The 14,968-nt window shown below is 32.4% G+C and overlaps 2 protein-coding genes and 1 long non-coding RNA gene across 6 annotated transcripts in view; 2 read left to right on the forward strand and 1 right to left on the reverse strand.

The window, feature by feature from the left end:
• The window catches only part of LOC107446025 (uncharacterized protein CG43867), a 229,731-nt gene that overhangs the window by 116,647 nt on the left and 98,116 nt on the right, over positions 1–14,968 (forward strand). The window lies entirely within an intron of this gene.
• Positions 537–2,959, reverse strand: LOC147800959 (uncharacterized). The gene is made up of 2 exons (XR_015430781.1): positions 2,851–2,959; positions 537–792 (listed from the first exon to the last, which is right to left on the reverse strand). It is a non-coding gene; the product is annotated as an uncharacterized LOC147800959 (long non-coding RNA).
• Positions 12,289–13,587, forward strand: LOC122271964 (uncharacterized). The gene has a single exon (XM_043054799.2). It carries the CDS (start codon positions 12,310–12,312, stop codon positions 13,585–13,587), a length of 1,278 nt encoding a protein of 425 aa, XP_042910733.2. The 5' UTR covers positions 12,289–12,309.

Below are 14,968 nucleotides of genomic sequence, written 5' to 3' on the forward strand. Positions count from 1 at the left end.
ATTACGATCAGAAGATGCAAACAGCTTATTAAAACTATTTAGTAAATTGTTAACTCTATAATATTAGTGACCAAGATTTCAGGAAACAGATTAAATGCTGAAATAGTTTAAATTTTTCTAAGAAATATAAAAATAGTTCGCAGCTATAAAATTACACTGGCGGAGAAACTTAATAAATTTAATGGTAACCTAAGGCCTGTCGGGTGACCATTTTCTTAACATTGCTTGTCTACCTGAATAGGAACTATACAACAACAGGGTCCTTATTGCTCGTTTGGCATAAGGCCAGTAAGAAGGAAATTTTCAACAGGTTAGATACTGAACTTCAAGATATATCATTTAATGTATACGAAAACAGAAAATAAATGATAATTAGAACAATTAATACCACAATTTTTGAAAGTTACGTTATTCTAAAAACTAAACTAGGTAATTCTAACATCAACTGTTTCAACTTTTTAAGTAAAATAAAGTTTTTTATTAAAACTTCATAAACATGTTGATAAATTGCAGTTAATGAAAAGAAAACAATAACAAATAACAAAAATGACTTTATTAATTTCTACAGATCATTTCATATAAGCAAAATAAACACCTTTAAACACTTTTTTAAAATGTTACGCACCCTGTGAATGAAGGAAAGAATAAAAAATTGATGAATTTATTAATGTCAACAATCTTTCACCCAACTGTCAAAGATAGAAAGCTTAAAGTCTTAGGGTGAATTTCTGATAAACAATCTTTTCCCTTTCTACTTTGGAGCCAGACACTGGATTTATTCTAACAAAGCACCTGAAAAATATGTTAAAATTAGTAAAAAATAATTTTATGTACATCAATTTTCTTGGGCTCCAGAAACAACTATAATTAATGATAAAATTCAATATAATAGCAAACTGACTTTTTCTATTGAAAATTTTGCAAGACAAACATTACTGATATCAGTATTCCAAATACTGATTTTTAAGAAACAAATTTAGCCAAAATAGAAAACCTTGCCACACCATAACTCAAATCTCATATTGTGGAAAATGAAAAAAAAAAAAAAAAAATACTCCACGAAGTCAAAAATATTTTCAATACTATTTTAATATACCAAGTTTTCATGGAGAATCCTTTTATTTAGAAACGCTCAACATACACATATGTAAGAAAATAAAAGCAAAAAGCTAAAAAAATGGCTATCAACAAAAGCAACTGAAAGGCAAATTAGAAATTACCATAAACATTTATACAAATTGACAAGTTTATTATTAGTTATAGACTGTTAATTATTAGAGAAACCAGTTAGTTGTTAATAAACTCAGCACAGAAAGGTTGACCAAGCCAAATGCAACTTGATGCAAAAGTTAATGAACAAATTTATTTTATTACCTCGGAACTAGATTAAAAAAATGCGTAAATATGTGTTATCTGTAGCAAAAAGAATCTATAATCAATCAGTATGAACACTCAATAAATAAAATTGATGCATAGCATATATTCAGAAGCTTTTTAAGCTCTTAAAACATAATACAACACTACTGTTTTAGTGACAGCCTCATTTTGTTTAAAATATTTTACTAACATAGGAATTGTAACTTTCAGTTATTTCTAACATTTTAGATATGACATTTTCACATGAGAAAGCAAACAATTATAGAATACTGGAAAGTCACAGACATTTGTTTAACAGACTTAATCTGCAAACATTTTTAAATTAATTTAATCTATTAAGAGTAGAGCATCATAAAAATTAAAAAAAGGCGAAGGCACACCCAAGCAGAATCTACTGTTAATTTGTACAACAAAATATTTAAAATTTCTCATAATTAAACTTATTTATCATAATATTTGATTTCAGTAAAAAAAAAATAATCGTGAGTTAAATCAGAGCTTCTAATCTTTAATCAGGGGTCTGTCCAGACATTTTGTGAAAGGTCCGTTTTTGTAAAATTGTGAAAAATTACTCGTAATTTGTGAATATAAAATAAACGTTAAGTCACATTCTTTCAACCAGGGTCCGCTTTTGTGAATTTGTGCAAATAGGGTCTGTTATTGCAAAAAAACTTTTTCAAAGAGTTTTTAAATTGTAAAGACATACAAGATTATGCTTAACACTGTAAGATTATAATAAATAAGAAAAATTAAATTTTCAAAAATAAACAGCAATTGCTGCAACTAAATGAGAGGGGCAACATACAAATATTTCGTATTTAGCTTTTACTGCTGAACGCAGAATATTTATTTCGGACGAATAAAGGAAGAAGCGTCTGCCGAAGACAAAACTTAGTTTGTTTACATCTGTCTTTCTCCCCCCCCCCGGGAAGGTTTTATTCGATTAGCAAAACAATAATGAAGATAAACAAATTTGTGAAGGGTCCGATTAAAAGATAAATTATTTTGTGAAGGGTCCGTTTTTATGAAAAGATATTTTGTGAAGGGTCTGTTAACGGACCCAAATTTCTTCTAAACAGACCCCAGTTAGTTTAAGTTGTTTACATTATGATAAAAAGCACAAAATAACTGATGGAACATCCCTTAACTGAATTGAGATTCATTTGTAATTAGTTAGAACTATTTGAATTAATAATTAAATTTTAATCATAAACAGCAATCCTGATAAGATATTGTTCCAATCATAGGTTTATTTAAAATATAATTGGTTTTAATGAATAATATATTGAAACACACATCAGGTAAATTTTTGTGCAACAATTAGAAGAATGGTATAAAAAGTCATGTTTATAGGTCTTGTGGCATTCTAACGATTTGCTAAAACTTTTTTTTTGCTCAAGAACTTTAGAGCTTAGGGGAGGGGGAGGGGGAGAAGAAGAAAAATACAAGAAAAATCAATAAAATTTTTAGTACCTCTAATATGTAATAAGACGCAAACCAAGTTGCTACAGCTACTGCATCTTTAATTTTGGTGTTCACGGGTATGCCATCCATAGTTCCTCACACTTCAACATTGATGTCCCTAAAATTAAAAATATAATAATAATAATAAGTGATATGAGAATAAAAAAATACATTATCTTATAAATTAATTTATAATTTTCACAAAATTTTAAATTTAAACATTTCTGAAAACATTCAAATGCTAAGACAACAAAAATTAGATATAGATTATTTCAAACGTGTGGAGATACATCTCCCAGCAGTGAGAAATTTTATAAAATTCTAATTAATTTTCTCAATTATTAATAAAAATATCTTACAACATTTATTCTCATGAAATTCAATATACAAGTTTAAATAGGGAGAGAAATATCCCAGATGAATTCTTTTAATTCTTTTAATCATTTTTCTCTTTTTAAACAATAGCTAAAATTGAACTAAAAATATATTGACATTTTTAGTCACTGGCAAATTGAAACTCTATGTTTGTGGATCACACAATTACCTAAGACATGGATGCTTTAGTAGCGATTGCAGATGAAGTGGTTTGAAGACCTGAAAGAAAATTAACTATTTAGATGTACCTACACTAAGTACATACTTAATAAGTTTGAAATACATTTATATTTAAATAAACTTATTAATAGTAAAACAGCAAATTAATTTATTTGCAACTATCGAGTTACACTTAAACTTAACACGGAACTCATGTCTATGAGTTGACATGTGGAGATAGTACACTCTAGATGAGTAACTTACATAATTACATATATTGCAATGATACATTATAAATTTTGCTTTTAAATTATTATTCATCACATTTTCAATTTAGCCTACATTTCACTTTTGCAAACTGTAAAAATATATAGCACCTTGCCTCAATACATTAAAATAACTTAAAGTGAATTTAAGTAATAAAAATGAACACACTAGATATGTTGTAACAGCAATTAATAGGATAAAAGCTAGAAAATAAAGACTAAATCATGAATATGAGAATTTTAAAAAGGAATTAATTGTGTAAAATTACTAAATACACTACTACATTTTACAAAAACAAATAAGAACTAGAAATTTTTTTTAATTTGACTCTTTTTTCAATATTTAGGTATGTTTAGGTTTAGTAGTCGGCCTGAAAAAAAAACACAATAAATAAATACAGACATTTTTTGTACATAATGGATGTACCAGACTAACTATAACTGAAATAAAAGGTTGGGATAGCTTGGTCGATAGGGCCCAGGGCACATGTCCAAGAGTTCGTGGGTTCGATCCATGCCAGCCGAAGACTCCATGTGTAGTAAATGGTGACTGATGAACATTAAATCTGTCGAGTCTCCAAGTCCCTTATGATTTTATAACAAATCAATACTTCTGGGAGTACTGATCCAGGAGTTTTCTTGTCTTCTGGATTGGTTCAAAATTACAAGGCTACGGAGTTGAACATTTGTTGTCATAAACCCAAAAATTGGGTTGGCTGTTCAACAACGGATATAAAATAAAATATAACTGAAGTATAATTTGCTCCACTAAAGTGCAAGAAAAGCAATTTCAACATAAAAGAAAAAAAAAACTATTTTTAAATTCAAAACCTACTATTTTTAATTATTATTTTGTTTAGAAGAGAACACTTTTTACAATTTCCAGTATAATTTTGTCAATATTGTACAGTATTGTGCAAAATTAACAGTCACCACCTACTTTAAGGCACTAAACATAACAAATGGCAATTCGCTAGCTAGTTGTCACACTGTCAATTTTTTCATAAAAAATATGCCTTTTACTACTATTTTAATAAATTGGAATCATTAAGAAGACTTTATAATATTCTGAACTTTATTTTACGGTTAATTCGCAAACTATCAACCAAGGTAGCATTAACCTCTTTTGCTGTTTCAATCAGATAAACATTTAATATTAATTATTACCAGTCAATTTTTTTTCTCGATAAATTTATTAAAGCAATGAGTTTTTGAGTTGGTTCATACTATCAAAAGTAACCAGAATGTCATCAAGTTCATTTTAATATTTAGTATAGAACAGAACTAATCAAAACTTTTAATTTATCACAAGGTCAAATGTTAATGATATATATTGAGGTAAAAAAGACTTCTTAAAATAATTTAGGGAATAAGTCCATACAAGGATCTGTGCTGCCACTATCACCAATGTGCCAAATGAATTTCAAACTACCAAATTTAGGATAACAAAATAAGAATCAGAAAAAAATACGACTTACAAATATACCACAAAAATACAATAATAAATTCTTAAATAATTGCAGTCAATAAATATTATGTGACTTAAGGATTTTTAAGGCGACAAACCTGAAATGAAGTATCTGTTTACAGTCGATGGTAAAGCATTTGTGAGTTATTTAGCCAATATCTTTGAAAAACCGAATATATGAAATAAGAAACTTCAAGGAACCAATAAAATTCTTGTTGATGCAAAAACGAAGATATTTGGCTTCATTACCCTTATTGAGTTATGCCAGAAATATATTAACAACAAAAACTTGAACAGTTTCATTGGCTCCAAAAATGTGAAGTAAATGATACCGCTTTACTTGTTATTGTCTATCATCTGAAAATTCTATCGGCTGACTTAAGAGAAAGATATTCTGATTTAAAACAAATTTATTTTCCAACATGGATGTTGCAGTCCATGTTAGTGGATTTGTCTGATATATCAAGAACTTGAGTGATGTCATGGCTTCGTGAGGAAACAAAAAACAAATACCCAAATTCAATCAAATGTGCAAGAAAACTATTGTTACCGATTCCATCTTCATATTTAGCTGAATGTGGATTTAGTGCTGTAAATGATTTCATTGGTAAAAAAAAAAAGAAATCGTCTGGATATAACACAATGGGGAGACTTGAGACTGAAGCTAACCAAATTGGAACCTAAGATAAAATCTATGTGCAGCAAGCATAAAGGGCAAGAATCTCACTAAATTAAAATATTAAATTATTATAGAAAAATCTTTATTAAAATTATTTCGAGTTTGAATTTTTCATTATATGTTCTGAAAATTTACTTATTTTGTTTCGCTAACAATTTCCTAAGTTTCTTAAATGAACAATTCGATTTTCTTATATTAAAAATTATGTATATGTTACATAGGGGGGGGGGGGGCATAAGAATTTTAGAAAGGCTTAGGTGGGGCATGGTACAAAAAAGGTTGGGAAACACTGTATTAGACTTTCACGAATAATATTTCTTATGCAATGAATAAACTTCAATAGTAATAATATATTTAATTAAGAATTGTGCTTTCATTCGAAAATCAAAGTTCGTTGCTAGTAGAATATTAAAGTGCAATGGCGTTAAATTAAGCACATTATGAAAATATTACAGCATTAGCGATTTACATTTTAAGTTTTTTAGTAATAATATAACGATTAAAACAAATAAGTTGCTGACTACAAAAAGTAACTATCGTTTTTCTTCAGAAAAAAATTACTTATCACTGCATAAGAACACATGTACTCAAAATTAAATTTTTACGAGGGATTCAAACTTAAATACAATACATAATAACATGAAATGATTGATGATGAAATACTTACTTTTTATATCTTAGTCTTCCTAGATGGTGATGGAGATCCCATGCATCCCATCAAAGCTCACACGATATGGAATAATATTTATATTTCCATTATCGCATGAGTTTTGAGCTTCTAACGCTTCTCTATGGCGAAAGACCTAGATGGCGCGAATAAATTTACTGTTGTTTTAACGTATTTGGTTAAAATGATCAATCGACGGTTTTTCTCAATGTTAACTGTTTGAATGCCATATTTTTTTCGTTTATTCTACTGTTTTGGAAACTATTTTTCTATAACTATTTTTCTCAGAAATTTCTAACAGTGTAGGTTGGCTTAGTTGGTACGATAAAATTCTGGTTGTTTGACCATATTATGTGAAAGCAGTCAATAAACGATTTTTTTCACAGTTAACAGTTTGATTACCATATTATTTATGGTGATTTGACTGTTTTGTTTGAATATGGTGAAATAACAATGAAATAAATTGTTATTTAACCATCTTTTCCGAGAAATTTCTAACACTGTAGCTCGACGACCTGCACGCGAAGTCGAGCACTTTACGGTAGAACAGTTTAACGAGGACCAATACTGCACACCCTTGGTCCCTACGCAGACTGATCTAAGTGGTCACTCACCCGCACACTGACCGCAGCCAGTGATGCTTGACTTCGGTGATTTGCAGGGAACCGTGTCTTAACGATCAGTTCACTGCGGGACCTTATCATTTCAGATAAATAATTAAATTAAATTAAATAATGACCGAATTATGAACGATAAACAAAGTAAGATTTAATTTCTTAAAACTAAAAAAATTGTGATGTTCGATAATATATTTAGCTAATTAACAAATAATGTGAAAAGAATATTTTTTAAAAAAAATTATTATACTCTCTAATAAAACGAAGTGCTAAATGATTTTAAAAAATGAATAAAATACGCAAACCTTTCAAATTTGTTTGTATAAACAAAGTTGATTGACTTATGTCCAAATCCAAATGACAAAAATAAATTTTGTTTTAACTTTATTTCTAAAAATAAGATCAACAAGATTTATAAATTTAAAATCAGTAATAAAAACTCATTAAATTATTAGAAGTATCATCCAAAAAGTTTTTAATGAATTAAAAGAAAGTAAAAAAATAACCTAACAAATTCAATTCTTTATGGGCACTTAAATTAGATTGCCGATAATTTTCACATAAAATAAAAAGAAGTTTTTTTTTAAAAAAAAACTTATCTAATTAATGAAGAAACTCTTTTTTATATATTCTTTTCAATAATAGATTGCCTTCAGAACAAAGTAACATCGGCGATCACGAAGTTAGTCCCACTGAAATAATCTACAAGAAAAGTCGCGACAAAGAAAATAAAGCTATAAGGTGCGAAAAGGAACATCCGATATAACGATATGTGTTCTCAAAACTCTGATTCTACAGCTCATCTATCAAGGCCATTTCAACATAACGAAACGAACATCGTCTTCCACAGCGCGAGTCGACATCGGAACGTAAGAGAAGAGTCTTATATCGCTATATCGTTATCTTATATCCTTGCGCGTCTTATATCGCTATATCGTTTTGCGCTCGTTGCCTTTACTCGACGGCTTAAATCAGATTTCTGATGCATCGCCTTGAATGAAAGTCGCTGTATCGTCTTGCCGATATATGCGTTAAATCGATATGTCTCGATACATCGATTTATAGCCCAGTCCTACTTGCCGTATGCCTATTTCTATCACAACAGTTCATTTGACCGGGAGAACAATTTATTGCTTTATAAGGTTATTGGATCATAAATTACGATGTAATGCTTGTTCAACGTATTGCATTCGATTAGTTGCTCATTTCTGCTAAAACTGTTGCGCAGTTAGTTCAATCAGAATAACTGTGAATTCAAATTTTTAAGAAAGTACCTAAAATTTTAAATTAGCATTTTTGTGTAAGAAAAAGTGACAATTTTAATTCTTACAATTATAAGAATAATAGAAATAATAATAAGTAGAAGAAATATGTTTGTGGAAAATAATGTAAAATGGAAATAATTTTTTTTATTCTTTGTGTTTGCAATACATAAAAATTGGCAATATACAATTTTGTTTGATTATAATGAAGTTTTTTTTCCCCTTCCTAATATCCACATTTCATACATTCAATCAAGAAACAAAGTCCGATCATTTGACCGGCTATGGTAGAAATAGGTAGATAAGAGTCGGGTAGCTCCGCCCAGCTGGTACCCCCGCCCAACGTCAATTTTATATGTATAGAATATTTTCTCAAGTCAATGTGCCATCGGACATTAATTGTTATATTAAAAAGAGATTATTTTCAAAGTTTCAAGCATTTATGCAGCTGTTAACATGGTAAACAATAGTTTTGAAAATATGTTGAATACAGTATTCATGAAGTTAAGAAAAATTGGTTGAATGTTTCGTTTAAACTTCATTTTAATACTTATAAAATAATTTTTTCTATACATACAGCATTAAAGTATGTAGTCTTAGGTTTAATTTGCACGAAGAAAGAAGTTTATTTTTGAAAAATTGTTCGAGTAATTACAAATTTACAAAAAAAATGAATTTCGGGTAGCCCCGCTCACATGAATGTCAGGTATCACCGCCCAATTTTATTTCGTTGATAAATGTACGGTTGCAAAGATTATTATTTTATTGCTTCAAATTTGAATGTTATATGCATTTTTAACAGCAAATATTGTTGTTATTAAATGATTATTAAGTGATAGAATTCACTAAAAGTACATAAATATGTAATAAATAAAATAATTTTTTGATAAAAATGATAAATGAGGTTTATCTATTGTCAATACATTGGTCACTTTCATTTACTCCTGAAAAAACAGCCAAAAAACATAATTTTTGTAACTGGGCGGGGCTACCCGACGCATTTTGAAAAGAGTTGAAAAACATGTTTTTTTAAATTTCTATTTTTTTAAGTTAAACTATTCTTTTTTTGGTTTATTCTCTTTGCATTATTTAATTATGTGGTCAAACAATAGAAACATACAAAAATATTGATTATTACTCAATATTATACAGAAATATAAGCAATACTCCTTAAGTGAGCGGGGCTACCCGACTCTCCCCTTTATATTAAGTGTTGGTATGTTTAGTGTTAAATAGATGAAAATCGATTTTTTTTTTAATTAATTAAATCGACAACCACGGTTCTGCTGTAATTTTCGATATGGCATAGTTATTCCATTCAAAAATTCATTTTATGTGAAAGTTATACATTACTAATAAAATTTCAAATATATACCATCTCCAATGCAATTGCCTGTATTTATCGTAGATACGAGATTATGATAATTAGTTTGCAAAGCCTTTTTAAATAGTTTTCAAACGATTGTTGCACGAAACATTTTAGCCTGTGTCACACTCGTAAGTCATTATCTCATTATAAATCTGTTCTTCTAATGCTCTAATTTCAAAAAGCTTTGTCCTAGATGGAGATAATTAAAATTTAAAGTTGCACACTCGGAAACATGCTATTGTACAAATTATTACAAGATGAATACATTTGGTGCTTGTTAACTTCCGGCTTAATAGTAAATAGTGAAAATTTGGTTGCGTCTCGATTTGGTTTCGTTTTAGTTCCTGAAAATTTTAAACGATATATTGTTTACGCTCTCTAGCGTGTTCTTTATTTTATTTATATTTATTTATAACCGTCGTTGACCAGCTGACCCAAGTTTTTGGGCTTACTACTACTAATGTTCAACGCCGTAGCTTTGTAATTTTGAACTCAATCCAGGAGACAAGGGAACTCCTGGATCAAGTATTGAGAGAAATTTGCCTTCGTGGAGGATTTTTTTTTTGGTGGAACTAACCCGCATTTGCGTAATATGGAGCAGAAGACCACAAGAACCTCCCACGGTTAGCCTGATGGAAAAGGGGCTCTAACCCATGATCCGTCTACAACTGAGGATATTTTACGTCAGCACTGTTGTCGGTGCAAGCCAGATGCGGATTCGTATCGACCAGCCATCGCCGGGATTCGAACCCGGTTCGCCTCATTGGAAGGCAAACGCTCTATCCCTCGAGCCATCACGGCTCATGTTCTTTAATAATATATAATTTTTTTTGCCCAAAATTGAGCTATCAACTAGCGAATACTTTCGAAATATTTAAATTGAAATGCGCACCTTAAAAAAATCCGGAAAACTTTTGAGGTGAATCTAAATCGTTGTGACTTTTCTGTTTAGTACCGTTATAGTTCCTGAAAATTTTAACAAATCTATTTGCTGTTTCTAGTACTTTTTTTTTTATTTATATTTTTGTGCTCCCAAATCTGAGCTATCGACAAAAGAATACTTTCGAAATATTTAAATTGAAATGCACACCTGCTAAAAATCCAGGAAACTTATAAAGTGAATCGGTGTCTATACCTGAGTTGCCAGCAGAAGAATGTTATCCAAAATAGACGATTCATAAAGCTTACTGTAAAAAATTCAGGAAAGGTCTGAGGTCAACATTACTGTAAAATTACTTTTCAGTAATCTTTAACTTCGGCAGTTAATTATGCGGGACAAGTAGTAAGTAGTTATTGTCAATAGAGGACCCTGGCAGCTTTCTTCTCAACAAGGCCGGTTTTCTAACATATTTGATTTGATTTTAAAACCATCCTCATTGCGTGGCGACTCTGTATAGGTTCGAACAATGGACCTGAACCCCAGATTCGAACAATAGAGTGGTTCTTTACTCTCATATATATATATATATATATATATATATATATATATATATATATATATATATATATATATATATATATATATATATATATATATATATATATATATATATATATATATATTTCCCTTTCATAAATTTTTATAAGTAATATTGGATTTACAGGGAAAATACACTAGCTCCCTACACCAGCAATTTTTGTTTTGTTTACAATGTAGCTTATTTAGTTTTTAAATGTGTACAGAGCTCGGCGGAATTACTATCCAAAATAAAATCCTTATTGTGTTTACGATAGTGCTTATCCGTATTTGAAATACCTCTGGCTTGTTCAGACTAAAAAAATTAAAATTCGAATCATGACTATATATTCTATTTTTTTTTCTGAATTATATAACTTTCTTTAACTTCCAAATTTTGCAACGTAAACATCTTAATTGAACTTAACTGCAGCGTAAACCACAACTTCTAAAACATCTTAAATTTTAGTTCAATTTTCAGAGGGTTGTCTCCTTTTAGCAGAACATGTATTGTATTTGAGAAGACTGGATAATTATGTCGTTTGGTGCCGTATAACCGATTCTGCCCTAGTTTCTAAATTTAGTTCAATTAATTTGGATTCTCCGCTGTAATTGTCCCCCTGAGGGGGTTTACCTTCTTTAGGTAAATACAGGGAGTCACGCCCCGGGGTACCCTAGTGATCTGTCCTCCCTTCCGTTTCTTCTCCCTTTTCTCCTACTTTCTCCTTTCTCTTCCCCCTTGTCGTGGTTGCCGAATTCACTGGTAAGGGCTTTTTATTTGTGTTCGATTACCACCCTGTTGTATCGGACCCAGATGGGAAGAGACCACCCACGTGTTCGCCGTGCGTGGAGACCCGTGTCCCTGGAAAAGGGGATCCTGGCAGTTGAGGGGCATCCTGGTACCCCAATACACTGCTTTGGCCCTTGCTTCAGGTAAACGGGAGGTGCATATTGGCCTGTATGCATCAACCGGCTAGTCACGACCGTCAACTGTTGACTAGGGTCAAGTCCGGGGTCACTTACTAGGCACCTCGTTAAGGGTGGAGGCTGCTTCAGGGGTGACTCGCGGACGTATAGCTATTGGTTAGCATCGGTGTCAGGTAACGAATTATATTACTTGCATCCCCTTTGTAGGACTCCGTGGTGGGTGATGCCGCTGGTAGTAGAACTGTTTTTATTTTCTATGGCTGAAGATAGTACGGTGTTGAGTTCCGCACACCAATGCAAAAACAGCGGAACATTCTTAGCACCATGTGAATACGCTCGTTACTTTTTGATGAATCTGACAAACCCAAACGTACCTAATACCTCATTTACCCACGTATCTCCATTTCTGATACATAAGGCGCTTCTTTCCATTCTGGGAGAAGTTGCCTCAGTAAAAAAGCTACGCTCTGGTGACCTCTTAGTTGAAGTCTCCTCTGCAAAACAGGCAACTATTCTGTCAACATGCACCACCATGTGTTCATTTAATATAACAGTAACACCTCATAGATCTTTAAACACCTCTCGTGGCGTCATATCAGAAACAGAATTTATAAATGACACAGAAGACATGATATTAGATAACCTTCAATCTCAAAACGTTACATCTGTTAGAAGGATTAAGATTCGCAGGGATGGTAAACTCATCCCTACGAAGCACCTTATCCTCACTTTTGCGTCTGCTAAATTACCGACTGAAATTAAAATGGCTTGGATTAACTGCCCGGTTCGGCCTTATATCCCAAATCCTTTACGTTGTTACCAATGTCAAAGGTTTGGGCATTCAAAAACATCTTGCCGAGGTCGACCGGTGTGTGCCCGTTGCTCTAGTACAGAGCATGAAGACACTTCTTGCGAGCTGCCACCTCTTTGCGTCAACTGCAAGGGTGATCACGCAGCTTACGCCAGAAGTTGTCCGAAATGGTCACAAGAAAAGGAAATCCAGTCAATTAAAGTATTACAAAACTTAACATTCAACGAAGCCCGCAGAATAGTTACGGCCCGCACTCCCCGTCCGGGTTTGTCCTACTCAGCAGCAGCTAAAACTTCATATCGCACAGTAAGTACGCAGACAGAGTCCTCAATATCATCTACCCCACAACAAACTAAACAAAATCCAAAATTTAATTTTACCGGACCATCTACTTCTCACAGATCTGTATCCAAATCTCCACCTCCAAAAACATCTCGAATGACATCCCCAGAAAAGCCTCGTCCTGCTTTAAAGCAGCGTCCGAATATAAAGTTGCCACCTAGCCTAAAACCAGGTATTCCTAAAAAGAATAAAGACCCAAAATTCATACAAATCGCTAAAAAGTCCACTTCAGATATCTTGCAGAAGATGGACACAGAAATAACACTACATCCATCGGATGACGAATCGGTTTTCGACGACCCACCGATGGATGTCACGTCTAAATCAAAATTTAAATCCAAAAGATAATGGCAAGTTCCATTATCTCTTGGAATTGTCGCAGTGTGCGAAATAAAATCTCAGACATCAGAGATATAATTTTTAAATATCAGCCATCATGTTTTTCAATCCAAGAAACTCATTTAACATCCTCTGATAATTTTAATGTTCATAATTATGCATGTTACCGAAACGACCATGACGCCGGTAGTAGACCTAATGGTGGTGTCGCGATTTTAACATCAACAAGTTTTCCATCAATTCGTCTTTCATTGTCAACGTCATTACAGGCTATTGCAGTTAAGATTCATATAAACATTACGATTACAGTCTGTTCAATTTATATACCTCCACATGCTTTAGTTTCACAACATGATTTAAACTCATTAATTCATCAGCTGCCTACACCTTTCATTTTGCTTGGGGACTTTAATGGTCACAATGAACTATGGGGTAGTTCCGACACAAATACTAGAGGGCATCAAGTTGAAATGCTCATCCATGACCATAATCTATGTCTACTGAATCAAGGTGAAGACACTCACTTTCATGAACCAACGCGAACTTTTCATTGCATTGATCTTGCTTTATGTTCACCTGCGCTTTTACCCTTTTCAGAATTTTCGGTTGATAATGATCTTCATAATAGCGATCATTTCCCAATCATTGTTTCATATACATCTACTGCTTCTACCACTACAAGACCCTCTACATTTATTTACCATCGTGCTGATTGGAGACTTTTCGCACAGCTTGCTGACATTACAGAAGATATGATATCAGATGAAAATCTTGAAGCTGCTGTTGAAACGGTGACTTCTGTGATCATCAATGCTGCACAAAGTAGCATACCAAAAACATCAACTTCTCGTCCCCGGCATCGCAAGCCATGGTGGACTGCTGAATGCTCCGCAGCTCACAAAGAGAAACAGAGGCTATGGAACATCTTCCGTCGGTATCCTACAACGGACCATCTTGTAAATTTTAAACGAGCTAAAGCGATTGCACGCAGGATTCGGCGCCAAAGCCAGAGAGAATCTTGGTCACGCTATGTTTCATCCATCACATCTACAACATCTCCCAGACAAGTCTGGTCGAGGGTCAAGAAAGCGAATGGTATCTACCGTGAATTCCATCTTCCGGTATTTGATATAAACGGTATCACGCACTCTGACCCTGTAGATGTGAGTAACATCTTGGGTGAAACATTCGCTGCCGTATCTAGCATTGACAGTTACAGCTCAGCTTTTCAAGCTCACAAGCATAGAGTTGAAGCCCAGACGCTGCAGTTTACGACTCGACGGCAGTTTCAATATAATTGTAAATTCACGTTTCATGAATTGCAGCGAGCGTTGTCAAAAGCACCCAATACGAGCCCCGGCCTTGATGGTGTATCATATCACATGCTTCG

The sequence above is a fragment of the Parasteatoda tepidariorum genome, chromosome 12, assembly GCF_982258835.1.
Source record: "Parasteatoda tepidariorum strain Cologne lab strain chromosome 12, Ptep-v5.0, whole genome shotgun sequence".
In the NCBI taxonomy this organism is placed as follows: domain Eukaryota; kingdom Metazoa; phylum Arthropoda; class Arachnida; order Araneae; family Theridiidae; genus Parasteatoda; species Parasteatoda tepidariorum.

Coding starts and splice junctions, on each gene's coding strand:
- LOC122271964 (XM_043054799.2), top strand. CDS start 12,310: ATGCCGCTGGTAGTAGAACTGTTTTTATTTTCTATGGCTGAAGATAGT.